At 40.0% G+C, this 18,578-nt stretch overlaps 1 protein-coding gene across 1 annotated transcript in view; it reads left to right on the top strand.

The window, feature by feature from the left end:
* Positions 1-17,245, top strand: part of JAM2 (junctional adhesion molecule 2) — an 83,231-nt gene extending 65,986 nt beyond the window's left edge. The window contains exons 5-10 of the mRNA XM_005898619.3: positions 684-886; positions 3,169-3,268; positions 5,937-6,044; positions 7,842-7,857; positions 14,317-14,359; positions 16,246-17,245. Coding sequence (XP_005898681.1) covers positions 684-886; positions 3,169-3,268; positions 5,937-6,044; positions 7,842-7,857; positions 14,317-14,359; positions 16,246-16,278 — 503 coding nt within the window. The 3' untranslated portion in view covers positions 16,279-17,245. The remainder of the gene's footprint in view (positions 1-683; positions 887-3,168; positions 3,269-5,936; positions 6,045-7,841; positions 7,858-14,316; positions 14,360-16,245) is intronic.
* The last annotated feature ends 1,333 nt before the right edge of the window (positions 17,246-18,578 follow it).

Below are 18,578 nucleotides of genomic sequence, written 5' to 3'. Positions count from 1 at the left end.
GGAACATATATATACCTATGGCTATTTCGTGTTGATGTATGCATGCGTGCTAAGTCACTTCAGTCATGTCCAATTCTTTGTAACCCTATGGACTGTAGCCCACCAAGCTCCTCTGTCCAGGGGATTCTCCAGGCAAGAATACTGGAGTGGATTGCCTTGTCCTCCTCCAGGGATCTTCCCAACTCAGGGATCGAACCAGTGTCTCTAACTTCTGCTGCATTGGCAGACAAGTACTTCACCACTAGCGCCACCAGGGAAGCCCCAGTGTTGATGCATGGCAAAAATCAAACCAATATTGTAGAGCAATTCTCCTTCAATTACTAAAAAAAAAAAAAAAAAAAAGGCAGGCAAAGGACATGAGGGGAGGATGGGGGCAGGGGCAAGGACCATAGGGTCCTGCTCCATTTTAGAAGGAAGGAATGGCGAATCATACAGGAAGTTTTTCTAGGTCAAGGCTGGGAATAGCATGTATTCCATTGGCTAGAACTCATGCATGTGACCCCATCTGGCTGCGAGGGGTCTGGCAAGTGTGGCCTGGCTGTGTGCTAGTGAAGAAAGGAAGTGGGTCTCTTGAATAATAGCCAGTCTCTATCACAGATGTCCAATAAGTCCATCTTCACCGGGCTGTTAATATACTTCTTCAGCTTGTAAATAACCAATGCCATTTGACGTCCAACCTTCAGTGGCTCCGGCAGTTCCATCATGTGAAGTGCCCAATTCTGCTCTGCGTGGAACTGTGGTAGAGCTGCGATGTCAGGACAAAGAAGGCAACCCAGCTCCTGAATATACATGGTTTAAGAATGGCGTCCCTTTGTCAGAGAATCCAAAACTTGGCTCCCAAATCACCAACAGCTCATACACAATGAATCCAAAATCTGGAACTCTGGTAAGGTCATTTTAAGCATTGGCCTAATAACTGTCTTGCATTTGGGAAAAAGAAATTATTAGAACTAAAATAATGTGAGTAGAGGGCTGATACCATTGCTCATTAAGTAGAGAGAGGCAAGGGGAGCAGGAAGGATGGAGCCACTCACACAGAGAAGTGATGGGAAACGCCGCCATAGGGGACGAGAAGACAAAACAGAGGACTGGGGAGCTGGGCACACGGAGCTTGGCACCAAGGGCCTGAGGCATGACTGAGATGGTCATGATGACGGATCAGGCCTGGAAAGGTACCACGTGCAGTCTCATATTTATACTATATGCATTTACACTAAATGCATGAAAACTCTCTTGGGAAAGGGAATTCTCCTACACCATTGGCGGAAATGTAAACTGGTTCATTCACTATGGAAAACAGTATGGAGATTCCTTAACAAACTAAAAATAGAGCTACCATATGACCCAGCAGTGTCACGGGGCATATAGTTTTCCCGAGAAAACTAATTTGAAAAGATACATGCACCTCAGTGTTTATAAAGCACTGTTTACAGTAATCAAAATGTAGAAGCAACCAAAATGTCCATCAACAGATGAATGGATAAAGTACATGTGATGTGTGTACATATACGTGTGTGTGAAATAATGCCATTTGCAACAACATGGATGGACCTAGAGATTATCATACTAAGTGAAATAAAGACAAATATTGTATGACATCATTTATATGTGGAATCTAAAACACGATACAAATGAACTTATAACAGAAACAGACTCACAGAGATAGAAAGGGACCTTATGGTTACCTAAGGGGAAAGGGAAGGATAAATTAGGAGTTTGGGATCAGCAGATACAAAGCTACTATACATCAAATAGATAAACAACAAGGTCCTAATGTATAGTACAGGGAACTGGATTCAACATCTTGTAATCAACTATAAGGGAAAAGATTCTGAAAAAGGGTAGAGATTTATATGTATGTATAATTGAACACTAGAGACTAGCACAACATTGTAAATCACCTGTACTATAATAAAAACTTTTTTAAAAAATCGAAAATGGGGGTGTCCTGACCTCGGTGCCAGCCATGTGAGAACAGTGCCTGTTGCCAGCATGTGCTAGGATGTCTGTCGTTAAACTCTGCCATGACTAGCTCATCAAAAACTCTGTGACTTGAATATCTAATACTTTAGCTTTAGTCCAGATTGATGGATCAAAAAGCTTTTCTGAGGAATATTGATGGAAACCTATTTTTAAAAAAAGCTCTTTCGAGTTAATGACATTTACAAATAAAGGTATTTTACTGTCTCGTCTCTGACTTTTTAGGGTCGAGGTGGGAGTAAAAGAAGATCATTAAATCTGAAACTTTTTTTTTCATTCAAAGTAATGTGTCAGTTTAAAAATGCTGCATTTTTAGCAGTGCAGGATCACTGCCACAATCATTGTGAGAAAGTTTTGAAGGCATGGTAATAAAAATTCTAATGAATTTTAAGAGAGTATAATGTTTCTTTTCCTCCCTTCAATCTGCAAGTGTACAGTAACATTTAAAACCTAGATCTTCTGGTGACTAATAAAGCATATCGGTAAAGTGACTGAAGGATCAGCATGTCAGTGGGTGTGATTGCTCAATAAGGAAGGACGCCCTGGCCCTTTCTGAGTCAGCAGCCTTAAGTCAGCAGGTCCGAGTGATTTTACACTGAGAAACTGGGCAGAAAATCTGCTTTCACACTTGGCTATATTTACTTCGCAAATTTATTTCTTCTCAAAGCAGGTGATGAAAAGCCCCAAGGCGAGTCTGAAATGATATAGATTCGCTTTCCTCAGCCCCAACCCTTGAAATATCTGTGATGTCAAAGGGGTGCACCAGGGTAGAGCCAAGATGGGTTATTTTCTGAGAAATGAGCAAAACAGCCTCCAGCATATGGATGACAGCGGCTTCCTTTGAATCCCCAGTTATCATGTGCTGGAAGATCATTTTTGGTTTCAGTCTAACTTATTATTTACACATAAACCTTGGCTTTGAGTTCATGGTGACTATCTTTAAAGGAGCCTGGTCCTTGGGACTGACGATTCCATAAAGTGAGAATGCACAAGAGAAAGCTTTCTATCCCACCATGCTGAAAGATGCAGAAAGAAGAGGGATGTGGACAGTGGGTAGAGAAGAGAGGAAAAGGCCTCAAAGAGGTCAAAACTCTCACTGTTTCTAGGCACATATATTACATGAGGTTCTTTTAGGAGTCTACTGATAGAGTTATTGCTTAAAGATATATTTTTTTCTTCCATGAATAGCAATTTAATACTGTTTCAAAAATGGACAGTGGAGAATATTCCTGCGAAGCCCGTAATTCTGTTGGACATCGCAGGTGTCCTGGGAAACGAATGCAAGTAGGTAAGCATGAAATATTAGGACGAACAAAGAGTTTGCAGTTAGAATGCACAGTTATTTAAGAGTGGAGGGAGCGAGAGATAGGTAAAGGCTATGTCATGTGAAGGATAAACCAGAGGGAATGTTTAAAATCAGCTTGACATAATGTTACAAAAAAGCAAAGATGCTGTTTTAATCCACCTTCCAAACAAGCCAAGGATATTTATCATTGTATTTTACAGATTTTGGAATAATTATTGAAATAATATGCTCAGCTGAGCAATCCTCTTTCAAACAAAAGCTCAAGAGTGTTGTTAAGTGCTCAGGGTCAAGGACTGGGAGTAGGGATCTGAATTCCAGCTTTGCCACTTATGAACTGCATGCTCTTGAATAAGTTAATTAACCTCTGTGCCTCAGTCTCCCCAAAATGGAAATAGTGAAATACTGTCCTCATAAGGTTGGTATGAAGATTAAAATAATATTCAAAAGTGTTAGGATGGCATTGGTGAATTATGAGCTCTGTTAAGTATTGGCTATTTTAATTGTTAATTTTTTCAGTCCCCCTAAATACTATGTTTATACTTATTGCAGGCTAAAAAGACTCTTTTTTGTTATTTTTTGGGGTCTTTTGACTGTGTCTTGTGGCTTGCAGGATCTCAGTTCCCCAACCAGAGACTGAACCTGGGACACAGCAATGAAAGTGCAAGTCCTAACCACTAGGCCAGCCGGGAACTCCCAAGACATGTTGAATATAGTTATGGATCTAGTTTGCTGTAAAACATAATTCATATAAATTACATAAAATAAGTTTCTTAGAGTCCAATAAAATTCAGATTCAAGAATCTTTTCAGATTGCATGAATTTCAGAATGACCCTGATAGTTTTTATCAGTCTTACTTGTAATAAAATATTTTAATTCTTTCTTGTATGAAAGTCATTTGTTTGAAAATGGTTGTGTAATAGGGATGAACTGGAGATAGCACCCAGAGGGTTAAAGGTCACTCCGGAGGGCTGCACTCTAAAGCAGAGTACTGAGGGCTCCCCCTGACTCAGGAAGTTGTCTTCAGCTTTGTGGGGTCAGAAGTTCATTTATTCAGTGCTTTTTGAGGTATGCAGATGTGTAGGCAGTAAGTCATACTGTTTATGTACGGTTAACTCTTAGCATCATTTTTTTTTAAGAAAACATTCTTATTAGACTTCAGGATATCCTAAAGTAAAGCTATTCAGTACTATACTCTAATTTCCACAAGTTTGAATTCCAGCTCTTTTTGAAATTCAGGTATACATACTATCCACCTAACTGACTCACAAGCTAAATGTTTATAGTTAGACGTGAGCATTTCCTTAAATTATCAGAAAATATCCCTCTCAATGCTGCTTTAGAGTTATTAGAAAAATTCATCCTTTTTCTTTTCTTTTAATGCTCGTATTTAATATCAATTTAGCCTCATCTTAAGAAATACTATCTATGAAGTCATAGTTTTGACATACTAGTTGGTTTTTTCCTAGCATGCAGTAAATAAATACATAAAATTTAGAATTTTATGTTTTCCCAGTTCAGTTCAGTTCGGTTCTCTTTGCGACCCCATGGACTGCAGCATGCCAGGCTTCCCTGTCCATCACCAACTCCCAGAACTTACTCAAACTCATGTCCATCGAGTTGGTCCAACCATCTCATCCTCTGTCATCCCCTTCTCCTCCTGCCTTCAATCTTTCCCAGCATCAGGATCTTTTCCAGTGAGTCACTTCTTCGCATCAGGTAGCCACAATTTGGAGTTTCAGCTTCAGCATCATCTTTCTGATGAATATTCAGGACTGATTTCCTTTAGGATGGACTGGTTGGCTCTCCTTGCAGTCCTAGAAGCATCACTTTAATTTGAACATGATTTCCACATTACCTACACTTTCTGGTATAAGCTGACTCAAAAGTTAGAATTACTTTGTTTAAGGTTCATCCCTTGATCCTAGATGTTTCACAGTCTTGGTTTGGAATTCACACCTATGGAAATTCATAATTCATGAAGTCTCATTTCCAATTTTCTTTTTGAATTCTCACCAAGAACTTGTCACCAAAACCAGATCTGTTGACTATTCTAAATCAGTGCTTTGTAAAGTGTAGAAGAAAGTGAATCGTAGGTTTGCTGGTTACTCCCAGGCTGCTTCACTGTACAGCTCCACAAGATCCTACTTCACACTGAGCACGTGGCTGCTTTCCTTTCGGCCCGAATAATGATACCTTCCTTTTATCGCAGCCTTTTTTTTAAAAAGAAAGAACACACTATTTTCATACGTGTTACTACATTTTCTATTTAGTGAGGCATAAGGTGGGTAGTATTGAGAATACTTGAACTCACTGAACTTTAAAGTTCACTTGTAACCTGATATTTAATCATATGGATTATTGTGTCTCCAAATGCATGCCAGAGAATGCCATATGTTTGTATTTTATTTCTGGATCATAGAACTTTTTCAAATATAACAGATTCTTATAAAACTTAGCTCTGTTAATATTTCCAGCCAATTTTGAACCGTGTCCTGTAAGTGAGTTAGTTGACCAGACTTAAAGAGCATGAAACCATCTGTTGTTTATGGTGTGTCTACAAAGGGGAGCTTTTTGAGCTTTTGCAACTGAATGACTACATCAGTCCATCTTTGTGACACGAGTTCATGAATGGATTCTTTTGCATTCCAGATGATCTCAACATAAGTGGCATCATAGCAGCTGTAGTCATTGTGGCCTTGGTGATTTCTGTCTGTGGGCTTGGCGTGTGCTATGCTCAGAGGAAAGGCTACTTTTCAAGTAAGTAAATTTCACTTTGCTAGAAAACTTCTGCGGATATTGAGTTTTCTTCCGAGACACTGTTTCTCCTAAGGGGCTCTAACAAACTCTGGAGAATATTTTTGGTTAACTTTCCTGCAGTAGGAAATGTTCAAGATGACACTCAGGTGAGTCATGAAGCATTGTGGCAAACATAGGGAGGAAAAGACAGAGCTGTCTCACCGCAACATTTCAGGAAACACCACAGAATACGCGAGGCACCCTGGAGTGGCATAGTGCAGCAATACCAAGAGATGCAACGTGGGTGGGTATTTATAGCACATGTACATGTATTTAAGATCCTTTTAAGTTAGGAATTGTGCTTCTTAAGATGTAAATTAATTTCTAGTTTTATGATAAAAATTTCACTGGAATAAATCTGTGAAATGTTTTATCAGTGTAGAACAATGGAATGTTAAATGTCACATTTAGTACAAATGTATTTAGAAGAGAATTGTTCAGTAAAAACTAGAAAGCTATAGTATTATAGTTGCTTCTGAGGTTTTGATTTCTTCGGATTTAGGTCTCTTGGAGCTCCTATTTGGTCATACAGTAAGTTTGAGGTAAATGGATGAGATTTTTAAGTGCTTTATTCTCTTAATGCATTTCTTTACTCCTAGCCATTTTGTGGTGAACACTACTTTTGGAAATTAGGTTTAAACTTTTTTTTATACCAAAATAAATTTAAAGGGAGTTTCTAATGATACTATAAATATGTATTGTAAAATGTTTTCATGAGTGTGGTTTCAAGGATATTGCCTGTTATTAAAAATAACTGCTCTGTGAGTTAATAAATAGCCGTTCTTTTGTACTGTGTTTCAATCCAGTCCAGTGTAATGTAATCCGGCTGAGTTCCCCTGCTGGTCGTCCATGGAAGTACAGACAGATTAGATTGCTCTTTAAAATTCTTGTCATCTCTTATCTCTACCTGCAAAAAATGTCTGTCCGAGTGTTTTTATTAAAAATTTAGTAAACAGTTTTTCTTAAAATAATGAATTACTTGAAGATTTTATATGAATATTATTAATTCATTAGCTAGGAATGTTACTCTCATGTTCATCTAGCAGAAAACCTCTCTAGGAGAGTTGTTTTCTTGAACTTGCATATCAGAAGGGGTTGGCAAACTGTGACTCATGGACCAGATCTGGTCTGCCACTTGATTTTTCTATGGACCACAAGCTAAGAATACTTTTTGCAAATAAAGTTTGCAATCTATCTGATAACAGGGCATTACTGTTGAACACCAATTAAGAAAAATATCCCCCCAAAAGAATTCCATGCTTCTAATTAGCAGACCTGTATTACTAGATTTTGATTATTATTTTTTTATTTCAGTGGGTTTATTGAAAGTTACTTGAAAAAAATCTGTAAGTGCTTGGCAAAAAAAATGCATGTGCTTTTTTTTTTTTACTTTTCATCTTATATTGGAGTACAGTCGATTGACAATATTACATTAGTTTCAGGTGTACAGCAAAGTGATTCCGTTTTATTATGATTTCTTAGTTCATTGATAAAAATTTTTGGAAATTTGTTTCTCTTTTGTTATATTAGTACCTACTTAATATCCTTGGTTTTACCTCTTTGCCCACAGAGCCTAAAATATTTACCTTGTGGGCCTTTACAGAAAAAGTTTGCCAACCCTCCATTTAGAAGGTATAAATGTCAGCAAGTGAGAATCAAAATTGAAAACAAGTAATTAATTCCAAACTCATTTTTATATGAATCTGTATCATACCCTATTAATTCTTATATTAATGGTATTTACTTATTCTTTTGTAGAAGAAACATCTTTCCAGTAAGTATACTTTCTTAATGCATACTTTCCCCCATATCAACTGCTTTTTTGTTAATCATCTGTTTAAAGTCAAAAGTGGGAAGTTGGGTTATTTGTGAGGGTTTAATTCTTTGGGCAGTGACTTGGATTCATCAAGAAACACATCCCACCTCATGCCTACTTGTCAATGATGTTTAATTATCTAGAAGAGAAATGCACTGTGCTTAGTCACTCAGTCGTGTCTGACTCTCTGCGACTGCATGGACTGTAGCCTGCCAGGTTTCTCTGTCCCTGGGATTCTCCAGGCAATAATATTGGAGTGGGTTGCCATTCCCTTCTTCAGGTGATCTTCCCAACCCAGGAATCAAACCCAGGCCTCCCACGCTGCAGGCGGATTCTTTACTGTCTGAGCCACCAGAGAAGAAATAGAGTCACTAATTTGACTTCTTAGGCATTTGCACAGTACTACGTGAAAAAGCTTTTTTCTCTATGTTTCTCTAAATTTAAAATGTTCAAGTAAAATTTTCTGTAGTAGTCAATTTTACATTTAATTGGATACCAATTATGTGTCCAGTCTTGTCCTAGGGACTGGTAACACAGCAGTGAAAAAACTAGACCAAAAAACCCCTCTGTCCCATGGAGCTTACATTCTAGTAGAGGAAGGCGGAAAGTAAATAAGTATATGAGCTCAGCAGTATGTCAGACTGTGATAAGTATAATGGAGAAAAATAAAGCAGGCAAGAGAACAGAGAATGCGGAGGGGAGGAGTGGAGATTGTCCTTGTAAATAGGTGGTTAGGGAGGGCCTCGCTGATGAGGGGACATCTGAGAAAGGTCTGAAGGAGGGAGGGAGCCAGGCAGATAACCATGAGACAGACGCGTGTTCAAGCAGAAAGGAGAGATCAAGGGGAAAGGCTGGGCATGCCTGGCGTACCTGAGGAACAATAAGGGGATCAGTGTGGTTGGAACAGAGTGAGAACAACTCGAGGAAGACATGCGTGAGCACATTAGTGTAGTGGGGGCAGATTACAGATTACACGCCAGCTCTTCCCGGCAGAAGTTTGGCTTTGGCTCTGAGTAAGATGGGACATCACTGGAGAACCTTGAGCAGAGAGGTAGCATACTTAATTCTTAAAACTCACACTAGCTGCTCTGTTGAGAATAAACTGTAAAGGTGACAAAGCGTGGAGGAAGCAGAGAGGCCAGTTAGTTAATTACTAAATAATCTAGACAAGAGCAGATTAAGGACACTCCCAAAATGATGGCATCGACAAGGTCAAGAAGTGATGGTCAGTCAGTTCGGTAACTCAGTAATGTCTGACTCTTTGCGACGCCATGGATTGCAGTGCGCCAGGCTTCCCTGTCCATCACCAACTCCAAGAGCTTACTCAAACTCCTGTCCATCAAGTTGGTGATGCCATCCAACCATCTCATCCTCTGTCATCCCCTTCTCCTGCCTTCAATCTTTCCCAGCATCAGGGTCTTTCCCAATGAGTCAGTTCTTCCCATCAGGTGGCCAAAGTATTGGAGTTTCAGCTTCAGCATTAGTTCTTCCAATGAATATTCAAGACTGATTTCCTTTAGGATGGACTGTTTGTATCTCCTTGCAGTCCAAGGGACTCTCAAGAGTCTTCTCCAATACCATAGTTCAAAATCATCAATTCTTTGGTGCTCAGCTTTATGGTACAGCTCTCACATCCATACATGACTTCTGGAAAAACCATAGCTTTGACTGTACAGACCTTTGTTGGCAAAGTAATGTCTCTGCTTTTTAATATGCTATGAGGTTGGTCCTAGCTTTTCTTCCAAGCAGCAAGCATCTTTTAATTTCATGGCTGCAGTTACCATCTGCAGTGATTTGGGGACCCCCCAAAATAAAGTCAGCCACTGTTTCCACTGTTTCCCCATCTATTTGCCATGAAGTGATGGGACCAGATGTCGTGGTCTTCATTTTCTGAATGTTGAGTCTTAAGCCAGCTTTTTCACTCTCCTCTTTCACTTTCATCAAGAGGCTGTTTAGTTCTTCTTTACTTTCTGTCATAAGAGTGGTGTCATCTGCACATCTGAGGTTAGTGATAATTCTCCCGGCAGTCTTGATTATAGCTTGTGCTTCATCCAGACCAGCATTTCACATGATGTACTCTGAATATACATTCTGGAGAAGGAAATGGCAACCCTCTCCAGTATTCTTGCCTGGAAAATCCCATGGACGGAGGAGCCTGGTGGGCTATAGTCCATGGGGTCGCAAAGAGTCAGACACAACTGAGCGACTTCACTTTCACTTCACTCTGAATATAAGTTAAATAAACAGGATGACAATATACAGTTTTGACATACTCCTTTCCCAATTTGGAACCAGGCTGTTGTTCCATGTCCAGTTCTAACTGTTGCTTCTTGTCTTGTATACAGATTTCTCAGGGGGCAGGTCAGGTGGTCTGGTATTCCCATCTCTTTCAGAATTTTCCACAGTTTGTTGTGATCCACAGTCAAAGGCTTTGGCATAGTCAATAAAGCAAAAATAGATGTTTTTCTGGAACTCTATTGCTTTTTCCATGATCCACCGGATGTCGGCAATTTGATCTCTGGTTCCTCTGCCTTTTCTAAATCCAGCTTGAACAACAGGAAGTTCACAGTTCACATACTGTTGAAGCCTGGCTTGGAGAATTTTGAGCATTACTTTACTAGCATGTGAGATGAGTTCAATTGTGCGATAGTTTGAACATTCTTTGGCATTGCCTTTCTTTGGGACTGGAATGAAAACTGACCTTTTCCAGTCCTGTGGCCACTGCTGAGTTTTCCTAATTTGCTGACATATTGAATGCAGCACTTTCACAGCATCATCTCTTAGGATTTGAAATAGCTCAACTGGAATTCCATCACCTCCACTGGCTTTGTTTGCAGTGAAGCTTCCTAAGGCCCACTTGACTTCTCATTCCAGGATGTCTCATTCCAGGCCCTAGGTGGGTGATCACACCATCGTGGTTATCTGGGTCATGAAAACCTTTTTTATATAGTTCTTCTGTGTATTGTTGCCACCGCTTCTTAATATCTCCTGCTTCTGTTAGGTTCATACCATTTCTGTCCTTTATTGTGCCCATCTTTGCATGAAATTTTCCCTTGGTATCTCTAATTTTCTTGAAGAGATCTCTAGTCTTTCCCATTCTGTTGTTTTCCTCTCCTTCTTTGCATTGATCACTGAGGAAGGCTTTCTTATCTCTCCTTGCTATTCTTTGGAACTCTGCATTCAAATGAGTATATCTTTCCTTTTCTCCTTTGCTTTTCGCTTCTCTTCTTTTCTCAGCTATTTGTAAGGCCTTCTCAGACAATCATTTTGCCTTTTTTGCATTTCTTTTTCTTGGGGATGGTCTTGATCACTGCTTCCTATACAATGTCACAAACCTACGTCCATATTTCTGCAGGCACTCTGTCTATCAGCTCTAGTCCCTTAAATCTATTTCTCATTTCCACTGTGTAATCATAAGGGATTTGATTTAGATCATACCTGAATGGTCTAGTGGTTTTCTCTACTTTCTTCAATTTAAATCTGAATTTAGCAGTAAGGAGTTCATAATCTGAGCCACAGTCAGCTCCCGGTCTTGTTTTTGCTGACTGTATAGAGCTTCTCCATCTTTGGCTGCAAAGAATATAATCAATCTGATTTTGGTATTGATCATCTGGTGATGTCCATGTGTAGAGTCTTCTCTTGTGTTGTTGGAAGAGAGTGTTTGCTATGACCAGTGCATCCTCTTGGCAAAATACTGTTAGCCTTTGCCCTGCTTCATTTTGTATTCCAAGGCCAAATTTGCCTGTTACTCCATGCATCTCTTGACCTCCTACTTTTGCATTCCAGTCCCCTATAATGAAAAGGACATCTTTTTTGGGTGTTAGTTCTAGAAGGTCTTATAGGTCTTCATAGAACCATTCAACTTCAGCTTATTCAGCTTTACTGGTTGGGGCGTAGACTTGGATTACTGTGATATTGAATGGTTTGCCTTGGAAACGAGCAGTGATCATTCTGTCGTTTTGAGATTACATTCAAGTACTGCATTTCCTACTCTTTTGTTGACTATGAGGGCTACTCCATTTTTTCTAAGGGATTCCTGCCCACAGTAGTAGATATAATGGTCATCTGAGTTAAATCCACCCATTCCAGTCCATTTTAGTTCGCTGATTCCTAAAATGTCAATGTTCACTCTTGTCATCTGTTTGACCACTTCCAATGAACCTTGATTCACGGACCTAACATTCCAGGTTCCTATGCAATATTGTTTGTTATAGCATCAAACTTTACTTCTATCACCATTCACATCTACAACTGGGTATTGTTTTTGCTTTGGCTCCGTCTCTTCATTCTTTCTGGAGTTATTTCTCCACTGTTCTCCTGTAGCATATTGGGCACCTACTGACCTGGAGAGTTCATCTTTCAGTTTCCTATCATTTTGCCTTTTCATACTGTTCATGGGGTTTTTAAGGCAAGAATACTGAAGTGGTTTCCCATTCCCTTCTCCAGTGGACCACGTTTTGTCAGAACTCTCCACCATGACCTGTCCTTCTTGGGTGGCCCTACATGGCATGGCTCATAGGTTCATTGAGTTAGACAAGGCTGTAGTCAGTCAGTGATGGTATTCTGAATCTGTTTTGAACAATTTGCTGATTGGATGTGGGCTGTGAGAAGAAGAAAGAAATCAGACATGACTTCAAGCCTCTGGAAAGGATGAAGTGTGACAGGTTTACTAAAGTGTGAAAGGTTTTGGGAGGAGCATGTTGGAGAGTGGGGTTGAGGGTAGGTGGACACCTCAGGAGTGCTTTGCAATTTTAATATTTGAGATGTTTATTACACTTCCAAGTAGAGATAATTAGTGAGTAACTGAGCACATGAATCTGGGGTTAAGGAAGCTTCTTAACTGGAGTTAATCAGGGCTTCCCTGGTGGCTCAGAGGATAAAGAATCTGCCTGCAATACAGAACACCCAGGTTTGATCCCTGAGTCAGATCCCCTCAAGAAGAGAGCAGAAACCCACTCCAGTATTCTTATGTGGAGAATTCCATGGACAGAGGAGCCTGGAGTCCATGGGGTGGCAAAGAATCAGACACAACTGAGGGATTAGGACTTTCACTCTTCTTAACTAGAGTTAGAAATTTAGGAGCCACTGGTGCGTGAGATCTGTATGAGGTCACCACAGTCTCCAGTTTACATGCAACCGGTTGGTTTGTCCCTGTCCTCCTTGTATGCATGGAAATGGCAGACCCAACCTGGAGCGTATGGGCCTTCTTCTCTCCTCAGCCACCATGGCTTCAAATGCCATTAATTTTCTGTTCCTAGACTTGCTCCTCAATGCTGGTCTCTGAGGCCCATAACATCCCAGGACAAGTCCAGGGTGAGGTTTGAGTTAGCAATAGTTAGTTCAGGGGTGACCTTGAGAAAGCAGAGTAGCTGGGTGATATAGCCACAAACCCCAGGCAATTGTGAAGATTCCTGCTTTTATTAAGATGGAAAGTAATTGTAGGGAAGGTTATGATCGGAGGAGAGGCATTGTCTTATATATGGAGAAAGGCTGACCACACTATGGTGAGGAAGGTTATTATCTTTCATCCAATCACAGTGTGTGTCTATTAACCCAGACAGTAATCTGGGAGAAGATATCTTTATTCCTAGATATGTCTATTTGTCAAATCCATCTCCCTTGAAATGTATTGGATAATGAATTGGATGTTTCATTAGCTTGCTAGAGCTGCCTTAAAAGTGCCATAGACTGGTGGCTTAAACAATAGAAATTTATTTTCTCATAGTTCTGGGATCTAGAAGCCCAGACCTCTTTCCTTGGCTTAAAGATAGTGCTCTCCCGGTCTTCACATGGTCTTCCCTCCATCCATGTTTATGTCTAAATTTCCTCTTCTTATAGAGATATCAGACATATTGGATTAGAGCCCACTCTAATTAGTTTAGTTAATTTAATTACGTTTTTAAAGACCGTGTCTCCAAGTACAGTCACATTCTGAGGTACTGGGGGGAATTGGGACTTGAACCTATGAGTATTTGGTGGGAATATAATGCATCCCGTAATAGATAACTGAAATAATAGTCACTGTGTAAAACTTTTTTCCCATGGAAAAAATGAAATTTGAGGTTGTAATGATCAAGCTTTCAAAATGTTAAATCTTGATGAGTTGGTGAGTTAAAAGTTAGTAAGTCTCTGGTTTGCATATTCTGAAAACTTGGTTAGTATCTAGCCTGAGGCTACAAGTAGATTCACAGGGCTTCACACATACTGATATATTGTTGCATGCTTTTCTCTGTGAATATCATCTATAAATATAAGAAATTCAGTTAGGAGTGCTGGGCTTTTTATACCTGGCTAAGATACATATTCTTCTTCCTGTTGAGAAAAATATATGGAGGTAATATTAACTGAAAGAGGATATGTATTTTAGAATTGGAAGCAATAATGTAGTAAATGTTCTTTTTTATATTCCACAAACAGGAAGAGTAGTTCTGCATCCAAAGCCACTACCATGAGTGAAAATGTGAGTATTTTTAAGGCATATTTATAGAACAAATGTATTTAGGGAGTCCAGCAGGGAAATGAATTAATTGTATGGAATTGATGGATTTCTGCATTTAATATACCTTGTATCCATGTCTACCGTTGGTCTTTAGAAGGAACTAAATAAATGTTAGCTCACATCCCCGGCCCAGGATGGCTGCATTTGTAGAGCAGTGGGGCTCTCCCATCCCATTATTTTCTGTCCTGGTGTTTTCTATTGTTAGTCAGCCTTCTTAGCATTATTAGATCTGGCATTGTCAGCTCCATTTTAAAGATGAGGAAATTAGGACACGCTTGTCACAGGATGACAATGGCCAAGCTGGGACCCACGTACCTTTATCCTTGTCAGCTTGACCGAGCATATGGCTTCCCAGAAGACCTGTGGGTCCGTACTCTCCTGTAGTTACTCAAAGCTCTTGGAAATTTAAGGGGTATGGAACATCCTCTGCTTTTGCAGAAAGGAACATTTCAGAAATCCTTGAAAAGATGCAAGAATTATCGAACTCAGATGGTTAAGGGAACATAATTTGGACGTTTGGACTCTTGTGTAATGGCAACCCACTCCAGTACTCTTGCCTGGAAAATCCCATGGACGGAGGAGCCTGGAGGGCTGCAGTCCATGGGGTCGCTGAGGGTCAGACACGACTGAGTGACTTCACTTTCACTTTTCAGTTTCATGCATTGGAGAAGGAAATGGCAACCCACTCCAGTGTTCTTGCCTGGAGAATCCCAGGGACGGGGGAGCCTGGTGGGCTGCCGTCTATGGGGTCGCACAGAGTCGGACATGACTGAAGCGACTTAGCAGTAGCAACAGTACTTTTGATTAGTAAGCACTCCAGAGAAGCAGTCAATATGATCATTGCTCAGATTTTATAGCTCTTTGGATGGCTATTCAGCCTTCTGGACTAGCTTTCAGGAATACAGTGGGAGGAGAAAGGTTTCCCATGTTTTTGAAGTTGAATTCCTTGACAAGTGGAGCGCTGCTTCCCTAAATTCCTTAGTACATTCTGCAGGGATTCGCTTAGGTTTCCTTTCAGTAGAGCTTGGGGTGAGGCATGGACATCAGTTTTTTAAACACTTCAGTGACTCAGATAGACACTAACCTTTGAGACCTACATACTAACCCACAGAGTTTTTTCTACCAGAGATTTTAAAAATTGTCTACTCCAGAATCTATCTTGGAAGTCACTTTATTTTGTGGTTTACAATACCGAGGCCTGTTGTTCCATAGAAGACAACCAACATGGAACTCCATATTTGCTCCTATAATTTGTAGAAAAATACTCGAGTGTGGAATAAAATAATCTCATCCCACGAAACAGGAAGAGATACTTGGTGGCTGAGTTGGAAGAACAGAGGCCTCACTCTTTTTCTTGGTCTTCCTCTCTGTTGCCTTCGTTAGCTGAGGACTAGTCTCCAGTTTGAGTTCTGCCCTAGAGCAGGGTTTCTCAAACTTGGCACTACCGACATGTTCTTCTAATTCCTAGACAAGAATTTATATAAGAAACAACAGTTTCTTCTAAGGCTTGTCTAATTAATTTTTGTAATATCACATAATTCTTTGTTGTGGGGGGCTGTCCTGTGCATTGTAGAATGTGTAGGAGTGTGCAAGTAGCATCCTCCTAGCAAACAAGATTTCTCCTGCTCAGATTCCCATTCCTATTTCTTTACTCTTTAGGTAGAGTTTCAGAGATTTGTCTCCTAATATTTATTTAACTGCCCATAAAATAGATTGGATTAAATATATTTGGTTTGTACCTGCAAGATTCTCATAATGGGTATATCTATACTCGTAAGATTTCTATATTTCTTAATATATGAGTTAATACATCATATTTAAACTTGATTCTTTCTTTCTTTTCCTAGGATTTCAAGCACACAAAATCCTTTATAATTTAAAAGACTCCTACCTTGGCGATACACCAAAACCACAGTTGTTGCACAAGTTATTAAACGATTATAAAACAGCTTTGTCTTACATTTGCAAAGAGGTACATGAGGATATGAAATTGGTATTGCATTATAATCTGTATGACTACTAAATCACTTGAAATTTTTATACAAATAGTTCTGTCAGCACCTAAAATACAAATCTGGCTTCTTGTGTCTTGACAGAGGTAAAGGAATCAAAATACTTTGTAATATTCTGGGGCTTGTGAAATGTTAAATATCCTAACTTCTAGCAAAAGTTACTAAAATGTATCATTCTGGTTGTGAAATGAATCCACAGAGTATGAAAATATCAGCTACATGCACCCTCTGTGAGAGTGTGATTTGGAGGGTTCAGAAAAATACTCTGACAGACACAGAAGGAGCCTCTGGTCTCATTCCTGCCAGAATCCTCCTTTTCCTCTTGTCTAATCTTTATTCTGCTGCTCGTTTATCACTGATCTAGTCACAGAACGGTGGCAGAATGGGTCTCATACCCAAGGATTTCACTCTGTGTTTACTTTCATTTCTGAGAACCACAAGCAACATGAAGAAAAATACCTACTACCAGAGCTCACTCACCTGGTATGTGTCCTTGACTTCTTCATTAAACATCATTTTGAGAGTCAAACACAAACCCAAGTGTCTTATTTCACCCCCAGAGCTGGTTGTTGCCATTTCCTTCCCCTGAGACTCCTTTGAAGGGGATCAGTGACCTTGACATCAGAACTTGCCACTGGAGCCGATGCACATAACCCTGTTGATACCTGTCACTGCGTGGTGACTTCACATCTGTCTCTAAAAACCAAGCAGTGAAATTCTGCATTCAGCCAAGTCCCTTGCTGTTATGGCCAGTGCTCTGCCAGTCCTTCTTATGGCAAAGTCAGGGATATGGAGGGGAGGAGCAATTGTCTAACCAGTAAAATGAGATGAAACAGCTTGAGCTCCCTGTGGTTCCTGGCACCCTGTGCCACACTTGATACATAGAAAACACAGGAGAAATGAAATGAAAAAATGGGTCTGATCATCTGGTTTCTCAACTGATGGATCAGGAAGATCTCCAGCTAGTGTTACAAAGTGAAAATTCCAATGATCCGTGTAATAGGAGAGCAATTAGATTGTGTTAATAACATAATCATCTAGAACTTATTTTGATTATTCAAATCATTGAAAAAACAGTATGGCTAGGGCGTTCCCAGTTCTAGGCAAATCTAGATCTCTTACTACCATTGACAACTTTGAACATGGTTAAGCTGCTTTTGGACAACAGACCTGGTGACTCAGATGGTAAAGAATCTGCCTGCAGTGCTGGAGATCTCAGTTCAGTCCCTGGGTGAGGAAGATCCCCTGGAGAAGGGAATGGCAACCCACTCCAGTATTCTTGCCTGGAAAATTCCATGGACAGAGGAGCTACAGCCAATGGGATCCCAAAGAGTCGGACATGACTGAGCAACTAATACTTTCACTTTTCAAGCAGCTTTTAAAGGAGTCCACTCTTTTTGCCCAGTGTGTGCTAAGTTGCTTGAGTCCAGCTCTTTGTGACCTTAGCAAGTCCCTAGGATTCACCGGACTGACAACTGGATTAAGTACTCACGTAGAGCCGAATATATGCCTGGACACGTCACTGGTCTGTGACATTCAGTGATTCTCACCAGAATTCTCACCCTTCCAACATTTTCTGTAAAGGGCCAAGAAGTAGATAGATCAAACCATACAAGGCCATAAGGTCCTTGCTACAACTGCCTGGACTGTCCTCAGCTGTGCCATTTTTCATGCCATTGGAGCATGAACAATAATTCTTAAAAATGGTCTCATTTGTGTTATTTCATAAACAGTAAGCTATTGAGGGTAGCAATATCAATAACCTCAGATATGCTAATGGAAAAGAATGACACCACTCTTAAGGCAGAAAGCGAACAGGACTAAAGAGCCCCTTGATGAAAGGGAAAGTGAAAACTGGCTTAAAACTTAACACTCAAAAAACAAAGACCTTGGCATCCGGTCCCATCATTTCATGGCAAATAGATGGGGAAACAATGGAAACAGTGACAGATTTTACTTTCTTGGGCGCCAAAATCACTGCAGATGGTGACTGCAGGCCTGAAATTAAAAGACACTTGCTCCTTGGAAGAAAAGCTATGATAAACCTAGATAGCATATTAAAAAGCAGAGATATTACTTTGCTGACAAAGGTCTGTCTAGTTGAAGCTATGGTTTTTCCATACATACATCATACATCACATGTATACGTACATCATATGTATGGATGT

This window comes from Bos mutus, chromosome 1 (assembly GCF_027580195.1).
Source record: "Bos mutus isolate GX-2022 chromosome 1, NWIPB_WYAK_1.1, whole genome shotgun sequence".
NCBI classification, from domain to species: Eukaryota; Metazoa; Chordata; class Mammalia; order Artiodactyla; family Bovidae; genus Bos; species Bos mutus.
The sequence above is the reverse complement of the archived record's forward strand: the minus strand, read 5'-3'. Positions and strand labels throughout refer to the sequence as shown.